At 38.1% G+C, this 21,530-nt stretch overlaps 5 protein-coding genes across 6 annotated transcripts; 1 reads left to right on the top strand and 4 right to left on the bottom strand.

The window, feature by feature from the left end:
• Window positions 1-1,137: 1,137 nt before the first annotated feature.
• rab30 (RAB30, member RAS oncogene family) lies at window positions 1,138-5,896 on the bottom strand. 2 transcript variants are annotated; one of them, XM_082503266.1, is made up of 5 exons: window positions 5,709-5,896; window positions 3,580-3,673; window positions 3,407-3,490; window positions 3,135-3,318; window positions 1,138-2,855 (listed from the first exon to the last, which is right to left on the bottom strand). In XM_082503266.1, the coding sequence occupies exons 1-5, from the start codon at window positions 5,879-5,881 to the stop codon at window positions 2,605-2,607; spliced, it is 786 nt and encodes a 261-aa protein (XP_082359392.1). In that variant the 5' UTR covers window positions 5,882-5,896; the 3' UTR covers window positions 1,138-2,604. The 2 variants fall into 2 exon arrangements, with proteins under 2 accessions (XP_082359392.1, XP_082359393.1); XM_082503267.1 differs by having other exon boundaries at window positions 3,580-3,678; window positions 5,709-5,849.
• A 688-nt stretch (window positions 5,897-6,584) lies between these two features.
• ndufc2 (NADH:ubiquinone oxidoreductase subunit C2) lies at window positions 6,585-9,079 on the top strand. Its single transcript, XM_082503271.1, has 3 exons — window positions 6,585-6,868; window positions 7,692-7,835; window positions 8,892-9,079. Exons 1-3 carry the CDS (start codon window positions 6,730-6,732, stop codon window positions 8,939-8,941), a joined length of 333 nt encoding a protein of 110 aa, XP_082359397.1. The 5' UTR covers window positions 6,585-6,729; the 3' UTR covers window positions 8,942-9,079.
• A 7-nt stretch (window positions 9,080-9,086) lies between these two features.
• On the bottom strand, window positions 9,087-10,539 carry thrsp (thyroid hormone responsive). Its single transcript, XM_082503270.1, has one exon. It carries the CDS (start codon window positions 9,840-9,842, stop codon window positions 9,423-9,425), a length of 420 nt encoding a protein of 139 aa, XP_082359396.1. The 5' UTR covers window positions 9,843-10,539; the 3' UTR covers window positions 9,087-9,422.
• A 333-nt stretch (window positions 10,540-10,872) lies between these two features.
• On the bottom strand, window positions 10,873-13,335 carry guca1c (guanylate cyclase activator 1C). Its single transcript, XM_082503269.1, has 4 exons — window positions 13,014-13,335; window positions 12,402-12,551; window positions 12,082-12,169; window positions 10,873-11,885 (listed from the first exon to the last, which is right to left on the bottom strand). Exons 1-4 carry the CDS (start codon window positions 13,206-13,208, stop codon window positions 11,749-11,751), a joined length of 570 nt encoding a protein of 189 aa, XP_082359395.1. The 5' UTR covers window positions 13,209-13,335; the 3' UTR covers window positions 10,873-11,748.
• Window positions 13,336-14,961: 1,626 nt separating this feature from the next.
• Window positions 14,962-21,123, bottom strand: c15h3orf52 (chromosome 15 C3orf52 homolog). Its single transcript, XM_082503400.1, has 7 exons — window positions 20,581-21,123; window positions 18,880-18,951; window positions 18,589-18,651; window positions 18,159-18,291; window positions 17,819-17,979; window positions 16,298-16,368; window positions 14,962-16,197 (listed from the first exon to the last, which is right to left on the bottom strand). Exons 1-7 carry the CDS (start codon window positions 20,653-20,655, stop codon window positions 16,005-16,007), a joined length of 768 nt encoding a protein of 255 aa, XP_082359526.1. The 5' UTR covers window positions 20,656-21,123; the 3' UTR covers window positions 14,962-16,004.
• Between the last annotated feature and the right edge of the window lie 407 nt (window positions 21,124-21,530).

Below are 21,530 nucleotides of genomic sequence, written 5' to 3' on the forward strand. Positions count from 1 at the left end.
TTCTCAATCTAAATATTGTACTTTGGTAAAAATTAAAAAATAAATGTAGTGCAGGTCTATGATGATTTTTAGTGCTACTATCATCTAGTTCTGATTCTGGTTCTGTCTTGGTTAAGTCCCAAGTAGTCCTGATTTTGAACTGTTGTAGTCCTGTTTTAATTCTGGATCAGTTCTTGGTCTGGTTGAATTGGGGTTTAGTCCTCGTGTCTTGATACAGCCCTGATTTTGTTCTGCCTCGCTGCTTAATTAAAAAACTAGTTTAAGGTGTTCTGCACATGTGATATATATTTTTCCCTATATGAAGTCATTCTTTTTTGAACAAAACTCAAAACAGAGCCAATTAATCTTTCAGTCATTTCTACCCCCCCCCAAGGGAAAAAAAAAATCCCACATGCATACTATCCTTTTGGGCTAAGCCCCGGGTGTTTCAAATGTCTGGCTCCGCCTCTGATTATGGATATAGTTGGAAATATGGAAGACATAAACTATATAGCTTGGAAGGTCATGGAAGGTCCATTATGCATGAAGTGGTGACCGTGGATGTTCACAGTGTCCAGTGACTTATGACATCGTGATTGAGGAGTTATAGAGTCTAACTGCTGTTGGGATGAATGATCTGCGAAAGCGCTCCTTCCTGCAGCGAGGGTGTTTAAAACTAGCACCACTGAAAACCAATGGGCTCAGGTCAGTTTAATATGCGAATTGTTATGACCATTGATCAAAGACAATAAGGTTGGAGAAAACTATATTAACCTGAGATAGAGAAGTTACTTGAATGAGTAACAAAACATTCTCCTACTGAAAACGATATGTCCAGATGAACAGAATCAACTTTGTCAATTCTTTTCGTTGGGGTGTATTACTCTTAAGTAGTGAAATGATCGGAAACACGTCACAAAGCATGGGCTTGACTAATCAAAATGTCTCACGCTCTAACGAAAATTTAAATACATATATTCACAGTGAAGACTGTACCACACGTACTGGAAAGTAATTGCCTACTAGACAGAAACGTTGCAGTAACTACTACAACCTGTTGTTTTAGCTAGCTGTCGGTTTCTCCCTGCACTGGTCCACCAACCTTCCGGTGAAATTTTCAAAATAAAATGTTCATGAAAAACAACATAAAAACACATCTTAAGAGTATTTAGAGGTTTAATGTTATACAGAATATTCCAGGGATCATTTTGTACACATAAAGGAAAAGAAGCACAACATCCCAATGGTGTTTCCTTTGTATTTCCCATAGAGACTTCACAGGAAGATGCAAGGGATTAGTTATAAGCAACTGCTGTTAAAGGCAAAACAAAATGCTCGCTAGTTTTACAAAGGGATTATGGAAAAATACAAAATTATAAAAGCAAAGTGCTAAATTGTACTACTGTACAATAAAAGACAACATGTTATAATAAAAATAAGTGTGCAGTATATGGCATTGTGCAATACAGTACTTTACAGTTATGGCAAATATAGGAAAGATAAATTTAAACACTACAAAAAAAATGGTTAACCATGCTGAACAATTGAGAAAATTTTACAATAAAAGCATATGAAATACAACACGTAATACAAAACTACATTAACATAACCCTTCAAATAATTTCATGGCTAGGCAGCAACAACAGAGGCAGAAATATTTACGCCTATGGGTAAGAAAAACATGACCAAAAAAAAAAAAAAAAATCTAATTTAAATAAACGGCTGACAAAGTCTGCTGATGATGGCCTTTCCAATTGCGTCATACTAAATAAACGGACTAATCACAAGCACTGCAAGTATACTAAAATAATAATAATAATAATAATAATGGCGTCACAGAATACTGTAGCATTTATACGTGTTTTTCAGTTTATTTTATTTGACAAACACATTTTAGCAGCAGGTAAAATCATATATTGGGAACTAATATTTCACAGTATGTAACAACAGGTGCAAACAATGATTCAGAAGTAAAATTATAAAAGTTACACAAATTGTACACAAATCTCAGAGCAGAAGAAACTGCAGTGGACAATAAACGATTGTGCAACAGATTTTAGGGTCATTTTTGCAACGTTTTTGTTTACAATTTAATCAAACCTGTTAATCGATGAGATGTACTGTATGTAAACACATTGTTACCATTAACCTATCACCTCCAATGATTCATTATTCTTTTGTAAACTATGTGGGATCTGTAACAAAATACCTGGCAAAGCTTTTCACTCATTTTAATACTGCTGGTGAAAACTGATTTGATGAAAATGGATTCTAAAATCCCAAAAGGAAAAAAAAACCAAAACAACAATCCTGCCATTTCACCGTGAGGATCATAAAACTGAACTTTACTCAGATTCTCGGCTGTATCAGGGAAACACTTTACATCCTGTTGCACTGAGGAAAAACGTTCTCCATAATGGCAGCATCTTAAAATGCTCGGTCCTGGAAGGCCAAACTAAGGTAATAAATTCCATTGTACAGCTTAAAAAAGGCATGGGACTAGAAATGACCAGACTAAGATGTGGCTTTATGCCATCTTAGTGGGACGGAGGCATTGGGGATCAGTCATCTAACCTCTACAGTCAATGGCTACTCTGTTAAAACGGCCCCATGGCTGAGCTTTCTCTAATTGATGTTGCAGCAGCTCAAGTAACTGATGGTTTTACCCTCTCCAGGCATCGGGGCAGTGTCACTGTTATCCAGCTTGTTCTGCTTCGCCTCTCGAATGAGCTCGCAGGCCAGGTCGAGAAAAAGTTTCTCAACGTTGTCAGACTCTTTGGCTGACGTCTCCAGGTACAGCATGCTCTGAGCCTCGGCAAAGTCTTCAGCCCTCTGCCTGAGGACCTCTCTCTTCTCTGCCAGATCTATTTTATTACCTAAAATAAACATACAATGTCCATTTGTCAACAACAGGGGAAACAAAACTAAACAAAAACAAACCACAAGTCTGGCTTGTTGCAGTCTGACTAAACAGTAGTGGGTGTTTAATGAGACAGATGAGAATGGGGAGGGATATGTGCATGCGAGCATGTGTGGGATGCATTTGAGAAGACTGCGTTCTCAAAATGACAAGAATAAAAATAAATAAATCTTACCAAACAATGCTGATGACAAAGATAAGCATGAGTTATTCAAGTACAAAACAAAGTTCTTACCGACTAATATAGTCACCACTTGGTTGTTGGCATACTGCTCGATCTCCCTCAGCCACTCTGGAAGGCACCTGAAGGAGTCCTCACAGGTAATGTCATACGTAAGAATGAGGGCGTTGGCACTACGGTAATAACTCTGAGTAATGGAGCGAAATCTCTCCTGTCCAGCTGTGTCCCATATTTGTAGCTGGAAAACATAATATTGTCAAGAATATAGGCAACTGTCCAAACTGCTACAAAACATAAATGCAAACAAAAATGTAACATTGGCGCACCTTGACCTTCTCCCCTTTGATTTCCACAGTCTTAATCATGAAATCTACTCCAATAGTAGCCCCTTGTCCAGGTGGGAAAAGGCCCTACAATTACAAGCAAAACTTATAATTTAACACTTCTGTACTGTGTAATTCAATAGCTACAGACTCAGACACACAGACAGCATACGAACCTGAGTAAAGCGCCGGACGAGACATGTCTTCCCAACTCCAGCATTTCCTATCAGAACTATTTTGAACAGGTAGTCATAATCTTCCATGCTCATACTAAACTAGAAAATAAAGACAAGGAGAAAAGACAGAGGTGAAGCGCTAACGCTATAACTGTAAAATTGCTAACATTTTTCCCCATGTGCTCCAAGCCACAGACATAAAGTCATGAGACACACACACCAAAGATGCTGATGACACTAAAAACTGTTGTGTAACCATCAGGGCTCAGACAACAAGTAAAATTTGAGCTGAATTAAGCTTGGGTGAGTAAGCTGTGCCCTTCAGTGTGTGATCTGAATTCATATTGTGCTCATTAGCGGAATTATACCCGACACTAATTGCACTGAAAAAAATGTATCACAGAGAGACATTTCCTTTTCACTAACTATAATCCTATTTCCACAGAAAACAACTGGGCCTACCTATCAAATGACACAACTAAGAAGCTTTATAGCTTTTCTGTAAATACACAAATTTTAAACAGGGCAGTGGCAGGATCATCTCTCTCTTTAACAAGATTCTGCAAGCAGCTGAGAACTTAGGAGCATACCTGCTGCAGCTTTTTAAAGCAAAATATTTTCCTATTGAGCTATATTTTCGATTTCAGCTGCTCAAGAGTTAGATGCTTTTCATTTCATTAATGTTGTACATATTTTTAGATGTCGTGCACAGGCCACATGCAGGCCAGTTAAGCACCCAGACTCTTTTATAAAGCTATGGTGTTATACGTGTAGAATGTGGCTTGTTATTTTCTTGCTGAAGTAAGAAACATATTCCCTGACCAAAGAAAAAAAAAAGTGTTATGGCAGATACTGGACCAAAGCCTCTAAGTATTATTGAGAATCCCGAGATTCTGGCTGATCCACGTCCAGTTTAGGCCAAAAGTCACGGGACTTATGACTTCAAAAGATAATTTAAAATTTGATTTGCCTGACCAAAGAACAGCTTTCCACTTTGCCTCAGTAAATGAAAGTTTTCCTGAGCCCATGCATGGAACCATATCACCATCATTCAATGCTAACCTTGCCCCTCCAGATTATCTGAATCTTACTTTTCCACTATGCTGCAGATGATAGCATTTTAAAGTTATCTGCAACTTTAATTGTTTTTAAGAATTTGCCACTTGAAAGCTTCTGTTAGATGTTTCCTTATACCAGCTGGCCATGGTACTTATTCACTAAAATAGCTGTGAAATGTTACACTGGAAAGCGTAAAATGTGTCTTTCTCAATTAAATATAAGCTTAGTTTGTCCAGTCTCATTTCAATGGAATAGTTTAGATCACTGTAGGAAAACTGGCATTTTTGGTAAGCATATGACACATGTGTTTCAGACAGTGCACTTAAGAAAATAGCAAACATTTATGTTTCACTTCTCCACAAGATCTCATTTTAGATATTTGATATCTTTTATTTTCTTTTTAGCTCCCGTTTTTTGGGGCCGTGCATCACTTGCATGGAGACATGGAGATTCAAACAATACAACCTGCACAAAGCACAAAACGCAAAGATGCAAGAGTTACTTTGGTCGATGCCCACAAAACAGGGCGTGATCTGAAATGTATGTAAACAATGATAATATAGCACAAGTTTAAATTCTGCAATGCGTTTCTATGTGTGCCCCTACGCTAGAATGGAGAACCGGGCCTTTACGTGCGGAGGAACCGAACATATCGCTGTAAAAACAACATTTTAAGGAAACAAACTGTTGCTTGCAGGAAGATGTGAATCTCTGGTTGACAATGCTGGTACAGAGAAGAAGATTTTGAAGGAATAATTTAACCCTTTCTTGTAGTGATTTGAAACACTTCTTTCCGTGTCGCAATCACATCTTCACCAACATCTTGTGCCCTGAAAGGTAAGGAAAAAAAACTGCAGCATCTCGCACATTTCGTAATCTGAAGTAGCTTTATACTTCTGGCTAATTATCCTTCATTTTTAATCTGAGTTGAAAGCCATTCGGTCGAAGCTAGCAACGGTAGCAACTAGCGGCTACAGCGTGTGATTCTGGCCATTTTATCTGCAGATGCAGCAAGGAAAAAAAATCAAAGTCTGCCCTCCGCACCGAGTCAAGAGATAATTCATACTTACCAAAAACACGGGGATATCCCCGGACTTAGAACTACTTGGCATGCATAGGTCACCTCTTCAAATGGGCAAAGCCGCTGCTGGGCAGGGCTGTGTATCCTCAGGAGCTCAGCAGCAGCAGCCCGTCTGATAGAGAGACGATGAGGGAGGGGGGGGGCTGCCCTCAATGATGTCATCAGTTCACATGCAAAGTAACGCGTTACATGTACTCACTGCATTCAGAAAAGTACTTGATGGAGTGTGTCTTTTCCCAGTGAAGCTTCAAACATTCAAACGGATGCAGACATCCGTGGGCTGGAAAGGAAAGCATTTTTCTATTTTTCCACTGGTTGTTCTGGGTGGATGCAGCAGAATTCATGGGAAAGAAACTCGGAGGGAATTTTAGATATTAATATTTTTGATCTCTCTCTCTCATGCTGCAATTTTGTTCCATTCTACAGAGCTTCTAGTATTTATACTACGTGGACACTGCAGTTTTATAGATTATAATTCTAACAGGGAAACTCACACAGAGCAATGATAAACAAAAGAGTGAAAGTACAAAGCTACAGAGTTTTGCAGTTTCTACAACATTAGTATATTAAAAGCACGTGTCCTCCTCGGTTATTACCTTAAGCTGAATACGGACTATGTTGTTTTTTTATTATTGTTTAATTTTTTCTCTTTTGTTTTTCTGATTCCATTAATCTATTTTCCCATTAAGATGTATTTTATGATATTTATATATATGATGCTAACGTACACATTAATGTAGTAAATATTTTGAAGCGGACTGAACTGTAATATTAACTATGTGGCACATTTTATTTACAAAGACTTTGGCCTACTGTGACTCATGGGCTTTTGTTGCTAGGAAACAAATAATGCGGAACTCAAGCGCTAGTCGTTGGTTGCGCCCGGACCAGTAGTTCGGTTGCACGCCGTGCCCTTGACTTCCTACGAGAGGTGATAGCCGATGAATAGTAGTAGTAGGTATCTCGGAAATTATTAAATAAGGTCTGAACTAAGGGGCACATTTCTCGCCATGGGCTTTATTCCAGAAGAGGGGAAGTCTCTGCCTCCTCCGGGGCTCGTGAACAGGAATTCACTGTGGCTGGCGGGTGTAGGCTGGGTCTCCGCCGTGCTGCACAACGCAATCAACCACAGGCCGCCAGTAAAATCAGGTTAGCATTTTACCTGTCTTTCAGACTGGTGCACGAACGGACGCTTTCCTTTCAAGCATATGAAACACTTAATTTTAAAAAAGAAATCCGAGTATTTAGTAAATAAATGTTCTCTCAGATTAGTAACTGGTTGTGAGCTGTCCACAGTGGTCGCAGCGTATTTACGTTTCCTTTAGCATTAAAATAGCGATAAATATCAAAAACAGTTAAGAAATTTGGACACCATAAAAACAAGATCTTTCATTATCCAGCACATGACACAGAGGATGATTAAAATAAAGTTTTAAATTGAACAAAAATACATGCATAATTTCCTTGGGGATTAATAAAGTATTCTGATTCTGAAATCTAACTAAACAAAATAAACAAAACTGAAAACTAAATGTTCGTTTGTTAATTTTTTTTTTTTAAAGAAGTCTAGCGTTAAATTTTGTCGTTATTGTTTCTCCCTATCTGAAAAAGAAAGTAGTATTAACATTGGTTGTGCCACATTGGGTTTTGTTTTGTGTTTCCTGTCGTCTTTGTTTTGGTAATATCTAGCTATGAAGTGTTGATATAAAATGCGCTGTCAAAAAGCTAGGTGCAGTAAGCTAAAGTGTAAGCCTCCACCTATTAATTCAATTTGCTTTTGTTTGCATTTTTTGCAATCCTATTTTTTTAAGAGAAAACCTTATAATGTGCAAGCTTTTGGTTTCTCATAACCACAGTAAGATTTTATTATTGTGCTTTGAAGTATCTTGCAAATATATCTACTTTAGTTTGCTGTATGCTAGTTATATCTGATCAATAAATGTTGCATCGTTTTCCATGTTTTCTCTTTAAGGTGTTCATCGACAGTTTCTGCTGGCAACCATTGGCTGGTTCATTGGCTACCATGTTACCAAATATGAAAATTATACTTATGCTAGACTCGATCGAGACATGAATGAGTATATCAAACTCCACCCGGAAAAATTTGTACCAAAGGGTAAGTTCATTTTTATGTCTTTGCTCTAACCGAAGACACAAGAGCCCAACACTACCTATTCTTTATTTTATGAAACCCTTTTTTTTCATTGAAAAAAGAGCTTTTAAACTAACATTCACACACACTTAAGTGGATGCATCAGAAGGCAAGTTTCTCGCCCAAGGATACTTTGACATTCAGAGCCGAAGAATCAGGGATCAAACCACCAACCTCCCGATTAGTAGTACAGCCACAGCCAATGCAGAATTTGTGCTTTGTGAGTGGGCCACCATTCACCGTTCTTCAGCTGATGTAGCTTTCATGATTTTCTTTCAAATTAAATTATACATAATAATCTATTTTCATACATGTCCTTGTTTTCAAAAAACACCAACACAGAACAGGCTCAGCACCACACAGGTGGGAATTATGTTTATGCACACACCACATCGGATTATTTTTTGTTTGTTTGTTGTCTTTGGATGATGTTAAATCCTGTGCAGTGTAGTTGTGAAATAGTTTCTTTAGCGTTTAAGTATGTAATATGTACCCTGTTACAAATTCAAATCCCAGATTGCCTGAAAGCAAGAAAAATAATGCTGTACCTTTAGAATGTGTATCTACATAATTGAAATGTGTTCAAAATGTTCAAAGCTTGAGAAATCCATAATCTTATTTCTAATATTTCAGTCACCTGTCAGTGGAAAATCAACTTTATATTTGATGGCCACCAAGCTTATCCATACAGTAATGTTACGGGGTGATGCAAATTTATTGCAAATTAAATAAATGTAACAAAAAGTAAAGATTACCTCGCCTGTGAAAATGGCTTCTTTCTGAGTCACATCAGATTTTCAGTAGCATTGATGCTGATAGTTACAGCTCCCATGATCCCACACTACTTTCCGGTGCCATCAAACTAGGCTTGATGTTATTGTTTTGATTGAGAAATGCCACGGGGGAAGAAATTAGACTGTGCAGTGCTGTAGGACATTTACTCCGATTAAATCTTATGAAACGTTGGGTCATGTATGTTTGTAATCAAATTGTTGCTTTTGGTTTCTTTTATCTTACCAGAGCAAAAGACCTTTGCTGAGATTGTTGAGCCTTTCCATCCTGTGCGCTAAGCATCAGTGGCTGCGGAGAGAGGAAACATTCACAGTTGCCGCCTGTGTTGAGCAGCCTTTTTGTGAGAGCATTCTGTCATATATTGTTTGAAATATAGATATGTAAATAAAAAGAATAAACTCAACCCACAAACTCAATTTTGTGACTGACTTTATAAGTGAAAACAAAAAGTTGAATTCTTTACAAACGTAGGAAACTCTGATATTCTTTAACAGGTCATCTTTCTTGTGGTGTTTGTTTATATAAAAGGGATTAGAGCAGGGCAATATGACCAAAAATATTTATCACGAAATTTAAAAAGAGATCATTACAAAAGCAAATTAAGAGACACAATTGATTAATTTTGACAATGTATATTTATTCCTTATTCATTAGGTTTGTCTGGGGTCACTGAATGTAAACATTTCAGACATTTGCAATGGTTGGGTGTCTTAGATGACTCTCTTAAAAACAGATGTCCACATATCTTAGGTTTTGTGACTAATTTGCTATCCCAATAATGTCCATGTATTTCTCAGTGAGAGTCTGCGTCTTCTTGGTGAGGTCACTCATCACAGAAAACAGTCCTCTCACGTGGAAGTGGAAGAGGGCTTCAGGATCTGTGTCCAAGAGAGGCTCCAGGGTCTTGTTTAGTGCTATGTTGTTTTTGGCCTTGTGATCGTCCAGGCGAATTAGGCCACTCTCCACTGTGGTCCGTATGGCTTTGAGCATCAAGTAGTTGCTGAACAGGTCTTTGCAGGTCTCTTCTGCAGCTTCACAGTCCCACACCTCGTCTGAGGGCATGTCTCTCAGCAGGCTTGGCAGAAGAATGGTCTGCTCCATTTCACTGACGGCTGAGCTGTATCGTCTCAGAGCCAGGAACAGGCTGTTTCTCTTGAATTTGGCGTCGGCAGACTGCATGGTTCCCGCTGGATGTGGTCAGTTGTTTGCTTGCTGTCGTGGCAAACAAGTGGAAGCAGTGTGCACTGCAGCGCTGTGAGATGCGAGTTTATATGATGAACCAAGGTGGGTTGAACAGTGCAGTTGTGTAACTGCATCATCCGATACATTTAGAAAGAGGCCGAGAGTTATGTGGAGTCAAACCCTTATCTTTATTTGATTTACACCACCCAGTTCAAAATAGTGGGGGCAGTGTGTACTGAAATGAACCTGCTAATGCTCTGTGTGGTTAATGATTAATGTTGAAAGTATAAAGGAATGTCATGCTTTGATTTCCAAGTACAAAATGAGTTTATGAAGGTACAATAGGCCCAAAATAAAGAACCCTGGATTATTCTGGTATGGTTCTGAAGGCTGTTTTAGAGGCTTTAAACCATTACTTTTCTGTTTCTTTCCCAATAGTTTCTGTGAAACACAAAGACTAATACATCTTAAAAACAAAATCTAGCTTTCTGTTGATTTAAAATGAAGGAATGCAAGAATAAATGGTTCTGTTAGGGCCTGGTTCCCCTTAGAAACTGCATGATTGCTAAATATATTCCACAGATTCTGGGTTTTTCCTGCTCAAGTGGAACTGAAAGCTTTGCAGCCAGTTGGCAGAATTGAGTGTGGTGCCTGAACATGTGTTTTGGTTCTCTCACAAAGATAAATCAATGTTGAAAGCATACTATAACTTTAGGTTATCAGGTGGGATTAAAAAAAAAAAAGAATACTCTTTTTAATAAATAATAATCAGGATATTCAAATAATCAGCATTTGGCTTTCTTTTCATTTTATTTTGAAATGTGAGTGATACAACAGCTGGCATTGCTGAATTACACCATCAGTCTCACCACACTAACATGCACTAGTTCTTCATCTTTTTCTCACAAGGTGGCATCCTTGAGCTGGTTCAGTTGTCAAGCAGTAAAAATGAAACAATACCTCTAAATGCTGCATCTTATTAAATAACTGTGCTTGTTTGTTTCCTCAGTTTTTAGCTTTTCTAATCTATATATCTTATTTTTATCTATTTTCCTAATTCTCTATTTGAAGCTGGTTGACGCAACAACAATGTGGTAAACTTTGCATGTTACTCTTAAAGTTACTTCATTGATTAAAGGAAATTATTGCAGGTTTTGCAAAATGGAATCTGTCATGTCTATGCCTGGATCTTTGGTAAAAACCAAAGAATCCTTTGCTAGTGTAGGGGGTTATTAAAAAAATAAACAAATGTACTGATTTTAAGGCAACCTTAATTGGAAGATATTTTAAAACTTCGTATTTTTTGTACATAATCACAAATATTTTAGTGTCCATTAGTGTTTTTAACCAATAATGGACTTTTCTTTCAGATTTTACAAACTCGTCAACACAAAACTACCAACAGTCCCTGCGAGTGTTGTAGACTAGACTGTAAATACTCCAATACTCTGTTTATGCTGTAACTATTCAGAAACTGACCATTTGTTTTAGGAGTCTTTAGAATCATTAGTCAGAAATTAGCTCCTTATAAATTAAATAAAAGTGATTCTTTTAACCTTACTTTGCACACTCTGCTGGGCCCATGATGAGACCCTAAAAGCAGTTTTACTTCTTTTTTTCACCAAGCCTCGCCACAATTGGTAAAGTGTTTTTAAAAAAATTAAAAAGTAAACTGTACAATGACTCTGAGGGCACATACAGGTTAACAGAGTTGAGGAAGTTATCTGCTTCATTCTGTTGCTTCATTCTGCATGTTATCTGGTGATATGCAGAGAGATATTTGTGTGCTCCTGCTCTGTCAGTTTGGGTTTTTGCAGTCTGAGGTGGGACTCTGTGCATCGTCAAGTCCATACAGTCTTTAAAGTCTGGGTGATGTCAGTTCTTCGGCTTGTTGTTTACTGACTCAGTTCAGAGCTTTCCTCCGTTGACCCTTGACAATAATTTCCAAGACATGAGTTAGATCCATCATCTTAGTGAGCATATCCATGATGTCAGGGTGCTCCCTTGCTCCACTGATGAACTCTTCCAGCGTCAGCTCACCTGAGAGAGAGAGAAGTGGCACTCTGTGCATTTAAAGCTGTGATTTTATGGAAATAAATCACAAAGCAGAACATTTCACAACTATCAGAATGTTTACTCATGCTTTGTATTCATTTCACTCTGGTCACGGTGACAAAAGCCTTTTATCACTGGTTTCATTCTTGATACCCTTTATACACAATCATGCGTTTGTTACCTTCTCCGTTGACATCAATCTTCTCATATATAAGATGCACAATCTCTTCTGGAGGGATGTTGTAGCTTCTGGTGATGTCTTGAATGGCCTAAAAGAGAGTCATGTAAACAAGGTGATCATTGTATGGCTTTAGTCAGGAGTTAAGAATCAGCCAAATTGAAAACAGAGGTGAATTAGGAAGCCGTTGGATTTAGGTGCTGTGGCTACTTATGTGCGCTTCCAGAGTTAATCTTCAAGGCACCATTCAGAGAATTCTGAGAAGCTCACTACTTTGGATGCAGAAATCTGATTAGGAAGATTTCAGAGAAGGCATACTCTACCTTAAATATAGTTTCCAGTTCATCCTTGTCAATTTTTCCATTTCCATCCTGATCAAAGAGCTTGAAGTACCACTTTAGCTTCTGATTTATTTCTCCTTTCAATAATAAACTAATGCCTGCAATATATTCAACAAAGTCTATGTAGCCATCCTGTAAAATAAAAAAGGGAAAGGAGTGTAAATCTCAGATCATTTACTGAAAAAGCAAAACTTGTTTACTTCAAAGAATAATTACCAAATTCTGAATTAAATAATTAAGTTTTTTATCTTTGCAAACAAGGGCTACAAGTGCAGCTAATTTCAAACTAAGCTATATCAGATATTTAGAGACACTAAATTTAATACTTATAACTTTTTATCCTTTAAGTTGGAACAAACTAAATGATTCAGAGCATAAAATGTATTTTCTTTTGAACTCTTGTAGAAAAGAAAATCTGAGATCTTCATAATAATTGATGCATTCTACAGTATTACATACTGATAAAGACACCATTGAACTATTTGCAAAACTGGTCCCCCCTGATCTGCATTACTCTATACTTCAAGTTTCCTGGTATTCTTCATGTGTTTCTTCCACCCAGTTCATATCCTCCAATATTAAATGTTTTCATACCCCATCCATGTCAAAGGTGACGAAGACCTGGTCCACATAACTGCTGGCCTCCTCTGTCATACCGTTCATTTCGAGCATTGTCTTCAGCTCAAAGAGCGTGATGAGCCCCGAAGGAGATTCCCTCATGAACTTTGTGTACCAATGGTGCATGTCCTCCTCCAGGATATCATCCAGGTTGGAGCCGTGGGCACCCATTTTCACTCCAGATGATTGGGACTTTTGTCCAAAAACCCGTAGAGAGCTGCTGATAAAAGTGAATCCACAGAGGAAAGTGTAGCACCTACTCTGAGCTCTGAGTAACAACAACCTCCTTAAGCTTTATGTGTCTTGAGGCAACTAAAAGGAGACATAACCCTTTAATAGGATAAGCAGAGAATCTCGCTAAAACGTCAGGGCAAAGTGTGTGCTCTTTGATTGAACTAGTTTCCATTGGCACAAAGGAACTTCCTGCAGGGGTCACTTTCAGAGAAAGCATAGAGCATAACTTTCAGAGAATGGGTTTGTTTTTGGTTCGTTAAGCCATTTGACGGCCATCTATGAATAATTCAAGTATTAAATAAAGCACCAAATACTAGGGATGAACCCATGTTGTGTCTACATATATCAGAAAATTTAGCAAAAAATGATTTGAAATTGTATCTTTAGGTACTGTGTTACTAAAAGCCTATAATAAAAATATATGTTATCTATCTTGTCATCTAAAGATCTGGAAACCTTATCCACGCCTTTATTTCCTCACGTCTTGATTACTGTAACTCTCTCTATTTAGGTGTCTGTCAGTCAAGCCTGTCCCGTCCCAAAGTTTGGTATTATTTATGCCAAATATGTATGCATATGAATGTACGTTTTCCTGACTCCTAATAACTTTGATTTTGGGATTTTCTCCTACAAGTCGTGAATAATCAAATCTTGTCATTTCTATGGCTTTCTGCCACCCCAGTGTTTGACGCTTATAGGCTAATTGTGCTTGCATTTCTAACAATGGCGAGCAAAAAGGAGCTGCCTTTGCCAAGACTGATATTTTTAATCATCAGTCAGCTAGACTTCTTCAAGCATAAGTTTAATAATGATGCATTTTCCATGTGAATTTAATCTCAGCATGATCTGAGTTTTTAAGAATACAGAAAAATGTTGCACACACATTATACGCGTTCTTCGAGCACTGTTGACCTGTCACTGAACTCTGTGACTGGTCTCTGATCTACCATGAAGTAAAAAACAAAACAAGGCTATCAAAGCTCAGCGTGCCTGTTAGAGTAAATCTGGCTTTGGATGATTACTGATTCTTAAAATAGCATTCAGAAGAAAAAGCTCCTTTACTACAAGCAAGACATGCAGTTGCTACCTGTTAGACATAGACAGCCAGAATGGTGCCCATGAGCTATCACTGCTGCCAGCATATTTAGTAAAATGTTTACTTAGAGAAAAAAAATCCCCTCCGCGACTCTAAGTACAGCACAGAGCAAAGTTGTCCAGTCTGGATCAATAAATTCCGTCTCAACAAAAATGTGCCAATATCTGCAATATTTGGGAATTTCAAAGAGCAAACAGGGCGGTGTGGTTTTATGTCCAGCTGTTGAAAGGTTTTGGATCCCACAGATGCGCTGCTGTTTAAACTTAACCTTTTGACCACCATGTGACTGTCATGCAGGATGGCTGTTTGTGAACATGTAAAACTGTATTTCCCCGCTAGGAAAAAGAAGAACAAGAAATAAAACTCAGCATTTCTTTCCATATAGTGTTATTAGTAATTCGTGTAATACATAATACTTCCTTTTCTCGGGAAGTCTCTTTTGTCGTTTGAGAAAATTGCTGACGTAAAATTTGTTTTAGTGAAATGTGCAGCTGTGTAAATGATGCAATGTAAGTTCCATGGAAGCAACACCACAGTTGTTAAATCACATATAAGTATTTGCATTATTGCATCAGTTGTAAAAAGGGGTTAGCCTTTTAAAGGAATGACTGTAATATCTTTATTTGGGAAACACATTCTTGGAAATTCAACAAGTTAAAGTGAAGAGAACTGAATGTCTGGTGTGGAGCAACTATCCTTGGAAATACAAACATTTATTACAGCTGTCATCTTAGACATACAGACATAATCACTGACACAGTAGCCAAAAAATAAATTAAAAACATACAACATAAACTGTTGCCAAAACCGTTGCAATAACCTGCTCCCTGCTCTGTAGTATTTACAATGTGAATTCCCGTTCTCTGCAAACTGAGCCAGAGAAAGGAATCAAGAGAGAGACAAAATCCCTCAACTGTCCGGTGGAAAATGCTCCCCCTAGTGTTCAACTACCAAAACAAACAGTGAAGGGGAAAACAGGGTCCCAACTATTTGCTTGCCCAATAAAACTGTTCTCATGCTATAGTACACAAAACAATTTGTGTATAGAGTGCACAGTTTATAAGGGATGCGCAGCCTTTATGTAATCATAAGCAAATGACTCATTTTCCTGTTCATTTCCTATTAAACTGTTGATTGAATTGTGTTTTAGGGCTTTGCAAATGAAGTCGCAAAGCCCAAAAATAACAGCACAGATAAATTCAATACTTCCATTACAAATATACACCAGTTTTCTTATGTACAAATATCACAGTGAGAGTCGAGGAACTTAAAGAACTGACATGTAAATGCAGTAAACTATGAACAGTAAAACACAGTGAAATCTTAAGTACAATATCTCAATGTATTTCTTTTAATAAAAATATGTTTTTTGTGTTTGTTTTCCATTTTTTGTGAGTTTGACTATAGGTTATATTTTAACCTTAAAAAAATATCCCACACACAAACACACACATGACTACCATTACTTGCGGGGTGGCGCAACAATGGTCATGTAGCCTCCTGTGGTAAAGACGTCTCATATGCAGACTCATGAGAAAACAATGACATCGACGTGACATCACGGATGTTTAGTGGCTCATAAAAACTAAAAAGAAACCAAGAACTGGTTTTCTGGTCTCGCTGTAAACTTCTTGTCCTCAGTTTCCTAAAACCATTTTTAGGGAAGCTGGATCAATGAACATTGGGTCCGATTCAGATTCCTGGTCATAAAGAAACTGTCTGAACACGTTGTACACCATCGCCCTGCTCAGAGTAAAATTCCTCAGCTGATCCTTCTCCTCTTCAGGCATGTGAAATGTCAGCTTGTAGTCAGCAATGACTGAACCGTTCCTGCGGGGGAGGGTTAAACATTTCTGAAGTTTAACGCACAAAATTCAGTGGTTTCACCGAAATACACAGTTCATAAATTCTGAGTGTGACGCGTATTTACCTGAAAGCGCGTATCTCTGCGTTGATGAAGTATCGCCCCAGTGCATATGAGGTTTTGAAGAGGTCAGAGAGCTGGGTGGGGCAGAACAAAGCATGCAAGAGAAAGCATTAGCAGGAAATTGTTTTGCCTGGCACTCCCCTACCTACCTTTCTCTCAGCTCAATTTTAATGCTAATTGCTTTTACATTAAAATTTCAGAAGAAGATGAAAGCATAAAGCGCACACACAGGTTTTTGGGGTTTTGTGTAAACCAGGGGTGGGCAACTCCAACTCGAGGGCCGGTGTCCCTGCAGGTTTTAGATGTGTCCTTGAACCAACACAGCTGATTTAAATGGCTAAATTACCTCCTGAACATGTCCTGAAGTTCTCCAGAGGCCTGGTAACGAACTAATCATGTGATTCAGGTGTGTTGACCCAAGGTGAGATCTAAAACCTGCAGGACAATACTGCTCTTTCTTTTTTTGTGTGTGTGTGTGTGTGCGCCCGTGGGGGGGGGGGGGGGGGGGGAATCGTTACTCCACTATTCATAGTGAATGAAACAATAACAATCACTGTGTTTATCTTAAAAACATGCTGTAACCTGAACTGGAATGTTGTCATTCATCTGTTTCGTTTCTTTGGTGCATTGCAGGTGGATTGCACAGAAAACTACTGAGCTGAATACCATGAAACTTTGGCTCATTTTGCTACTATCAGTGTGCAGACATCGGCACATCTTCTATGACATTACCCTCTTTTACAACGTAGCTATTAACTATCCTTGAATTGCCTTATATAACAAGGGCACGTGGACTGCGCCATGTATACACCAGCTAAGCACCATGGTTGCAAAAGCCAATGCTACACTGTTTGCCAGTAAATCTAATATAGCCACTGTAAAAGATATTTTGTACATTCACTATAAGGACAAACGAATTGGGCCAGATCTCCTAATCTTTGAATTTAGGTGTTTTCAGTCTCATTGCCACAAGTGCAGAAAAATCCAGCACTTGAGAGTCTGCCTTTACAGATATTTGTAAAACAATGAGTTGTTCTAAAAAGCGTAGTGCTGTAATAGGATGCAGTTGCAACAAGCCAGTTTGTGAAATTTATTCCCCTCCCTTAACTCTTAAAGTTTAATTTCCACATTTAACTCTAAGTGGTATTAACGTAGTTAATACCACTTAGAGTGACCATCCATAATTTACTTCTTAAAACAGTTTTTAGGAACCGCAACTCAGCCACAGAGGGGTAGACCACAGATACCGGTGGTAACGTTGCAGAGTAGGGTCACCGACTGCTGAGGCGCCGATGTTCTTCTGACTAAATGCAAAGTTCCAAAACCTTCCTTGACCTTAACATTAAATCAAAAACTGCACTCCAGGATCATCACAGTATGGGTTTCCATAGCCGAGCAGGTGTCATCTGTAGATGGCCCAGTGATTTTGTCCATACAGAGTATGTAGCAAGTTCTAAATACAACCAGCTAACACGAACAGATCAAGTACATCGTTTATAAAATATAAGTTATAAGTGGTCCAACCTTTGTTCCTAGTTCTGTAGCCAGTGTTTGGCTTTTATTGGAGGAATTGGTGGCGAGTTCGTCTGTGAAGACCTGGTTTGGCATCTGGAAGCTCCCACGGAAATTCTGAATGACTGTAAACGATGAAGGGTCAAATATGTCATCCTCATCCTGATGGATCGCTGCCCAAAGAGAAATCAGTGAGTGAAAAATTCGAATAGTTAAAAATGCTGCATTGTAGCTCCCTGCAATATTCATGCTTTCACATAACATAAATTATATTTTTTTAAATTTCATTCATTTCCATCTTAATGAATGCGCCACAACGTAGCACTAACAAGTAAAAAAAACATAACCTTACCTGCACATATAGCCAGTGAAGTAAAAATCACTGCAATGATGACAATGAGGATGAATATTATGACCATCCATAATCTAATTTCCCAGAAGACTTTCTCATTCAGCTCTTTCTTTATCCCACGCTTAGTGCAGTCCTAGAAGATAATATAAATAATGAAATGGAATACACTTTACAAGGCAGCAGGTTTGTCATTAACTTAGATTTCTAGTCAGTTAATATACAGGCACTCAAACCTTTTCCCAACACGCACCAATTCAGAATACACATATTCATTTTTTCAGTCATTCACATAAAAAAACAAAAGATCAAAATTCATTTTAATTAAATTAAGATGAAAACATAAAAAACTGGGACAAATACCAAAAAATAATGCCTCTTTATTCCAAACCACAAGAGGTAATACCCAAGAAAAAAAAAGCCCCTTTCATACCTTTCCAGATTTTTGAGACTCTACATCACATGAAGATGTCTGCACTCCATTAGTACCATTTCTCTAGCAGGACACAAAAAAAGATGGCATCATCACTTTGCTCACTTCCTTCACTAAATATAGAAGTCAAGAAGGGAAAGTGAGAGGTTTCTTTTCCTTCTACGGTTGCTTTTGTCTTCTGCTCAAAAAATAGAAAGGTCATACTCAAAAATATGTAGTTCTCATTGTGTAATAGAGAATAAAATAATAGTTTAAAATAAATAGAGCACAACTTTAGTGAAAACTGCTTACGGGTTGCAGGAGACTCTCTGCTTCGGTTGGACTGGAATTCGTGTTAGCATCACCATATGTAACACATGTCCCCTAGAGGGTGAAAAATTTGGGGATATTTATAAAAGATACCACAATTCTTGAGCCAGCTCCCTCTTTTTTTAATTTTACAAGAAAAATGGGACAAAGGTGCAGTGATTTATTGAAACATGAGTAAGAATAGAAAGAACATGGAGTACATAAGGGAAGAACAGAGTTTTTACAAATTTGTAAAAGCTTGAAAATCAATATTTGGTATGGCCACCTTAAATCTTTGTCACAACTCTCTTAGGATGCTTTCTTCCCATTTCTTTAAAGGAATAGATCTCCAGGCTTCTTGAAGGATGTTCAGGACTATTCTTTGGATGTTGGCTGCCTTTGTTTAATCCTACCCTGCTTTAATAATGGTGAGGTCCATACTCCAGGGAGGCCAGTCCATGACTGACAGTATTCCATTGTGTGTGTGTTTTCTATCCAGGTACCAGAGTGTTTGGGATAACGGTCACGCTGAAAAATGAAGCCACTGCAAGACAGTTTCCAGATAGTATTGCATGGTGGATCAAAATTGGACTTTTCTGTATTCATTTCTTAAGGACGTGACTTTAAGATAATAATAATCTGCTGTAGGTAGTTTTTATGCCTGCTGTTTCTTGATTGTCCTCCACTTTCCCAGTTTCCTCAATTTAATAAGGACACCCTGCACATCATGCTGAGATATTCCATGTTTTCAGTTAACAGCTCTTTCAGAATCACCTTGTACTATTTCATGCCTGTTAAACTGTGTTATTGTTGGCATTTTTCATAGAGTGTGTTTTAGTGACAGGCTGCTAGAAGCACAAGATGCAGTTTAAAATTGTTGTTGTCTTTAAATATGTTATCTGTAGAGAAAACACTGGTTCATCCCTTGAGTTAGTTGCCTTTTCTATGCTTGAATGATTCATAGGTCAGTGTTAACCCCCCAAAAATCTCTTAAATTAGTTAGGCAGAAGGACTGGATTGAAAATGAGTGGAAAAGCAGCCAATGTCCAAAGAATACTTTGAAAGACCTTCAGAAAATGTGGAGAAGTACTGCTCGAGACAGTTAAGAAATACAAGAAAATCCAATTCCTTGGAAGCACAATATAAAGAAGTGAAGTGATGACTCAATACTGTGTTGAGCTGTGAGTTTGGGTCATATTTTCCTCACATTTAAAAGCACTTGAATAGAATTACTTTTGTTTTGAAGCTACTTTTCATTGGATTTCAAAAACTGGTTTTTGATCCTTTAAACTAAACTTTCACATCAATGAGTGAAAACAAAGTTGCTCAAGAATTGAGTCTGTATTATGACTGGAATCCTAAGCCATGTTACACCCTCAAGCACACAGGAAGAGCATGTGGGCTCCTTCATTTCATGCTGTTAATGCATTCCTGCTCTTCATACACACAGTATGAAAATACATAATTAACTCGTCCGTCTACATAAGACGTTAGTATAATTTTAGTAGTATTACAGAGTAGAGTATACAGGAAAGAAGGAGCATTTTGTTTTACTTTCTATTCGCACAGAGAGGGCTGGAGGACTTATTACAAGGTGATTAAACATACAGACAGTATTTCATAAAATATCATGACCAATAACGCTATTATTCAAAATAAGAATGCCATTAAACAGAATTTCACATATTTATACCATTTACTCACCCCATGAGCACGTGAAACCGGTGCTCCATCGAATTCATCTTGGGATTTCAACATTTCCATCTGAATATCAACCATGGTGATCCTGGGCAAGATTCTTTCCAACCCGGAAGTGCCTATGCGCCTCAACTTTTAATGGTAATAAATACAAGCTGACCGCGGTGACATTAACGTCCCAGCTGAGATTCTCAAAGTATATTAACAGTTCCTGAATAACACCAGTCAGTGACTTCACATCGTTACTCAAGACAGCTTCTGGGAAAGCTTTTCTTCAGACGAGCCACGAAATCTTCCTTCCCTGCGTGTCCTTCTCAAGTCTGACAGGTGAGTCTTGAAGTTTCGGTGGAGCGGAGAGGCGGTGCGACTTCGAAACTTGGGAGGAAACATTGGAAGGACTCATGACGTTATAACAGCTGGCCAGCGGCACACCAATGCGTGATTGATAAGCAGCTTCTCTGTTGAATTACGTTACAGAGTTAGATATAATGCAGATGTACCCGTAAGCACTGCTGTTTATGCTTTTCTTTGCAGCCCACGTGATTTTTTTTCAGTATTCTTCAATCTGTTGGCAGCTATGCGCTCGAGTGCTTTTTATGATACGTAAGTATTTGCTTAACCAAAGCATGGCTCCACATAACGTTTATTGTTTGGTTTATCTCTTGATGACCCATATATTTACTCTGTCCTTGCAGGAGTGGTTCAGTTTATCAGTGGTTCGGATCATGTGAACTTATGACCTTTCAGAAAGCTGTTTTTTTGTTGTTGTTGTTTCTATTATTGTGATTTGAATTGAACAACGACTTCAAAAACGGTCGATACAAATAAACGAGATATTTACACATTGAAGATAAGTTTTATTCCACTGCTGAAACAGGTTTAGGAATTACTGTAACCTCTTCCGGATTACCACCAGAGGCCGACATACGCAGTCTTATGTACACTTGTTAGCAACT

This window comes from Aulonocara stuartgranti (genome assembly GCF_965226115.1).
Source record: "Aulonocara stuartgranti genome assembly, chromosome: 14".
NCBI classification, from domain to species: domain Eukaryota; kingdom Metazoa; phylum Chordata; class Actinopteri; order Cichliformes; family Cichlidae; genus Aulonocara; species Aulonocara stuartgranti.

Excerpts from the sequence above, each read along its gene's own strand:
- rab30 (XM_082503266.1), bottom strand. The coding sequence starts at position 5,881 with ATGACATCATTGAGGGCAGCCCCCCCCCTCCCTCATCGTCTCTCTATC. Across the intron at positions 3,491-3,579 it reads TCGTCCGGCGCTTTACTCAG|GGCCTTTTCCCACCTGGACA; the intron begins GTTCGTATGCTG and ends TTGTAATTGTAG. Across the intron at positions 2,856-3,134 it reads AGTGGTGACTATATTAGTCG|GTAATAAAATAGATCTGGCA; the intron begins GTAAGAACTTTG and ends TGTTTATTTTAG.
- ndufc2 (XM_082503271.1), top strand. The coding sequence starts at position 6,730 with ATGGGCTTTATTCCAGAAGAGGGGAAGTCTCTGCCTCCTCCGGGGCTC. Across the intron at positions 6,869-7,691 it reads CAGGCCGCCAGTAAAATCAG|GTGTTCATCGACAGTTTCTG; the intron begins GTTAGCATTTTA and ends TTTCTCTTTAAG. Across the intron at positions 7,836-8,891 it reads GGAAAAATTTGTACCAAAGG|AGCAAAAGACCTTTGCTGAG; the intron begins GTAAGTTCATTT and ends TTATCTTACCAG.
- thrsp (XM_082503270.1), bottom strand. The coding sequence starts at position 9,842 with ATGCAGTCTGCCGACGCCAAATTCAAGAGAAACAGCCTGTTCCTGGCT.
- guca1c (XM_082503269.1), bottom strand. The coding sequence starts at position 13,208 with ATGGGTGCCCACGGCTCCAACCTGGATGATATCCTGGAGGAGGACATG. Across the intron at positions 12,170-12,401 it reads AACTGGAAACTATATTTAAG|GCCATTCAAGACATCACCAG; the intron begins GTAGAGTATGCC and ends ACTCTCTTTTAG. Across the intron at positions 11,886-12,081 it reads GATTGATGTCAACGGAGAAG|GTGAGCTGACGCTGGAAGAG; the intron begins GTAACAAACGCA and ends TCTCTCTCTCAG.
- c15h3orf52 (XM_082503400.1), bottom strand. The coding sequence starts at position 20,655 with ATGGTTGATATTCAGATGGAAATGTTGAAATCCCAAGATGAATTCGAT. Across the intron at positions 16,369-17,818 it reads CTACAGAACTAGGAACAAAG|CTCTCTGACCTCTTCAAAAC; the intron begins GTTGGACCACTT and ends TGCCCCACCCAG. Across the intron at positions 16,198-16,297 it reads GCAGAGATACGCGCTTTCAG|GAACGGTTCAGTCATTGCTG; the intron begins GTAAATACGCGT and ends CCTCCCCCGCAG.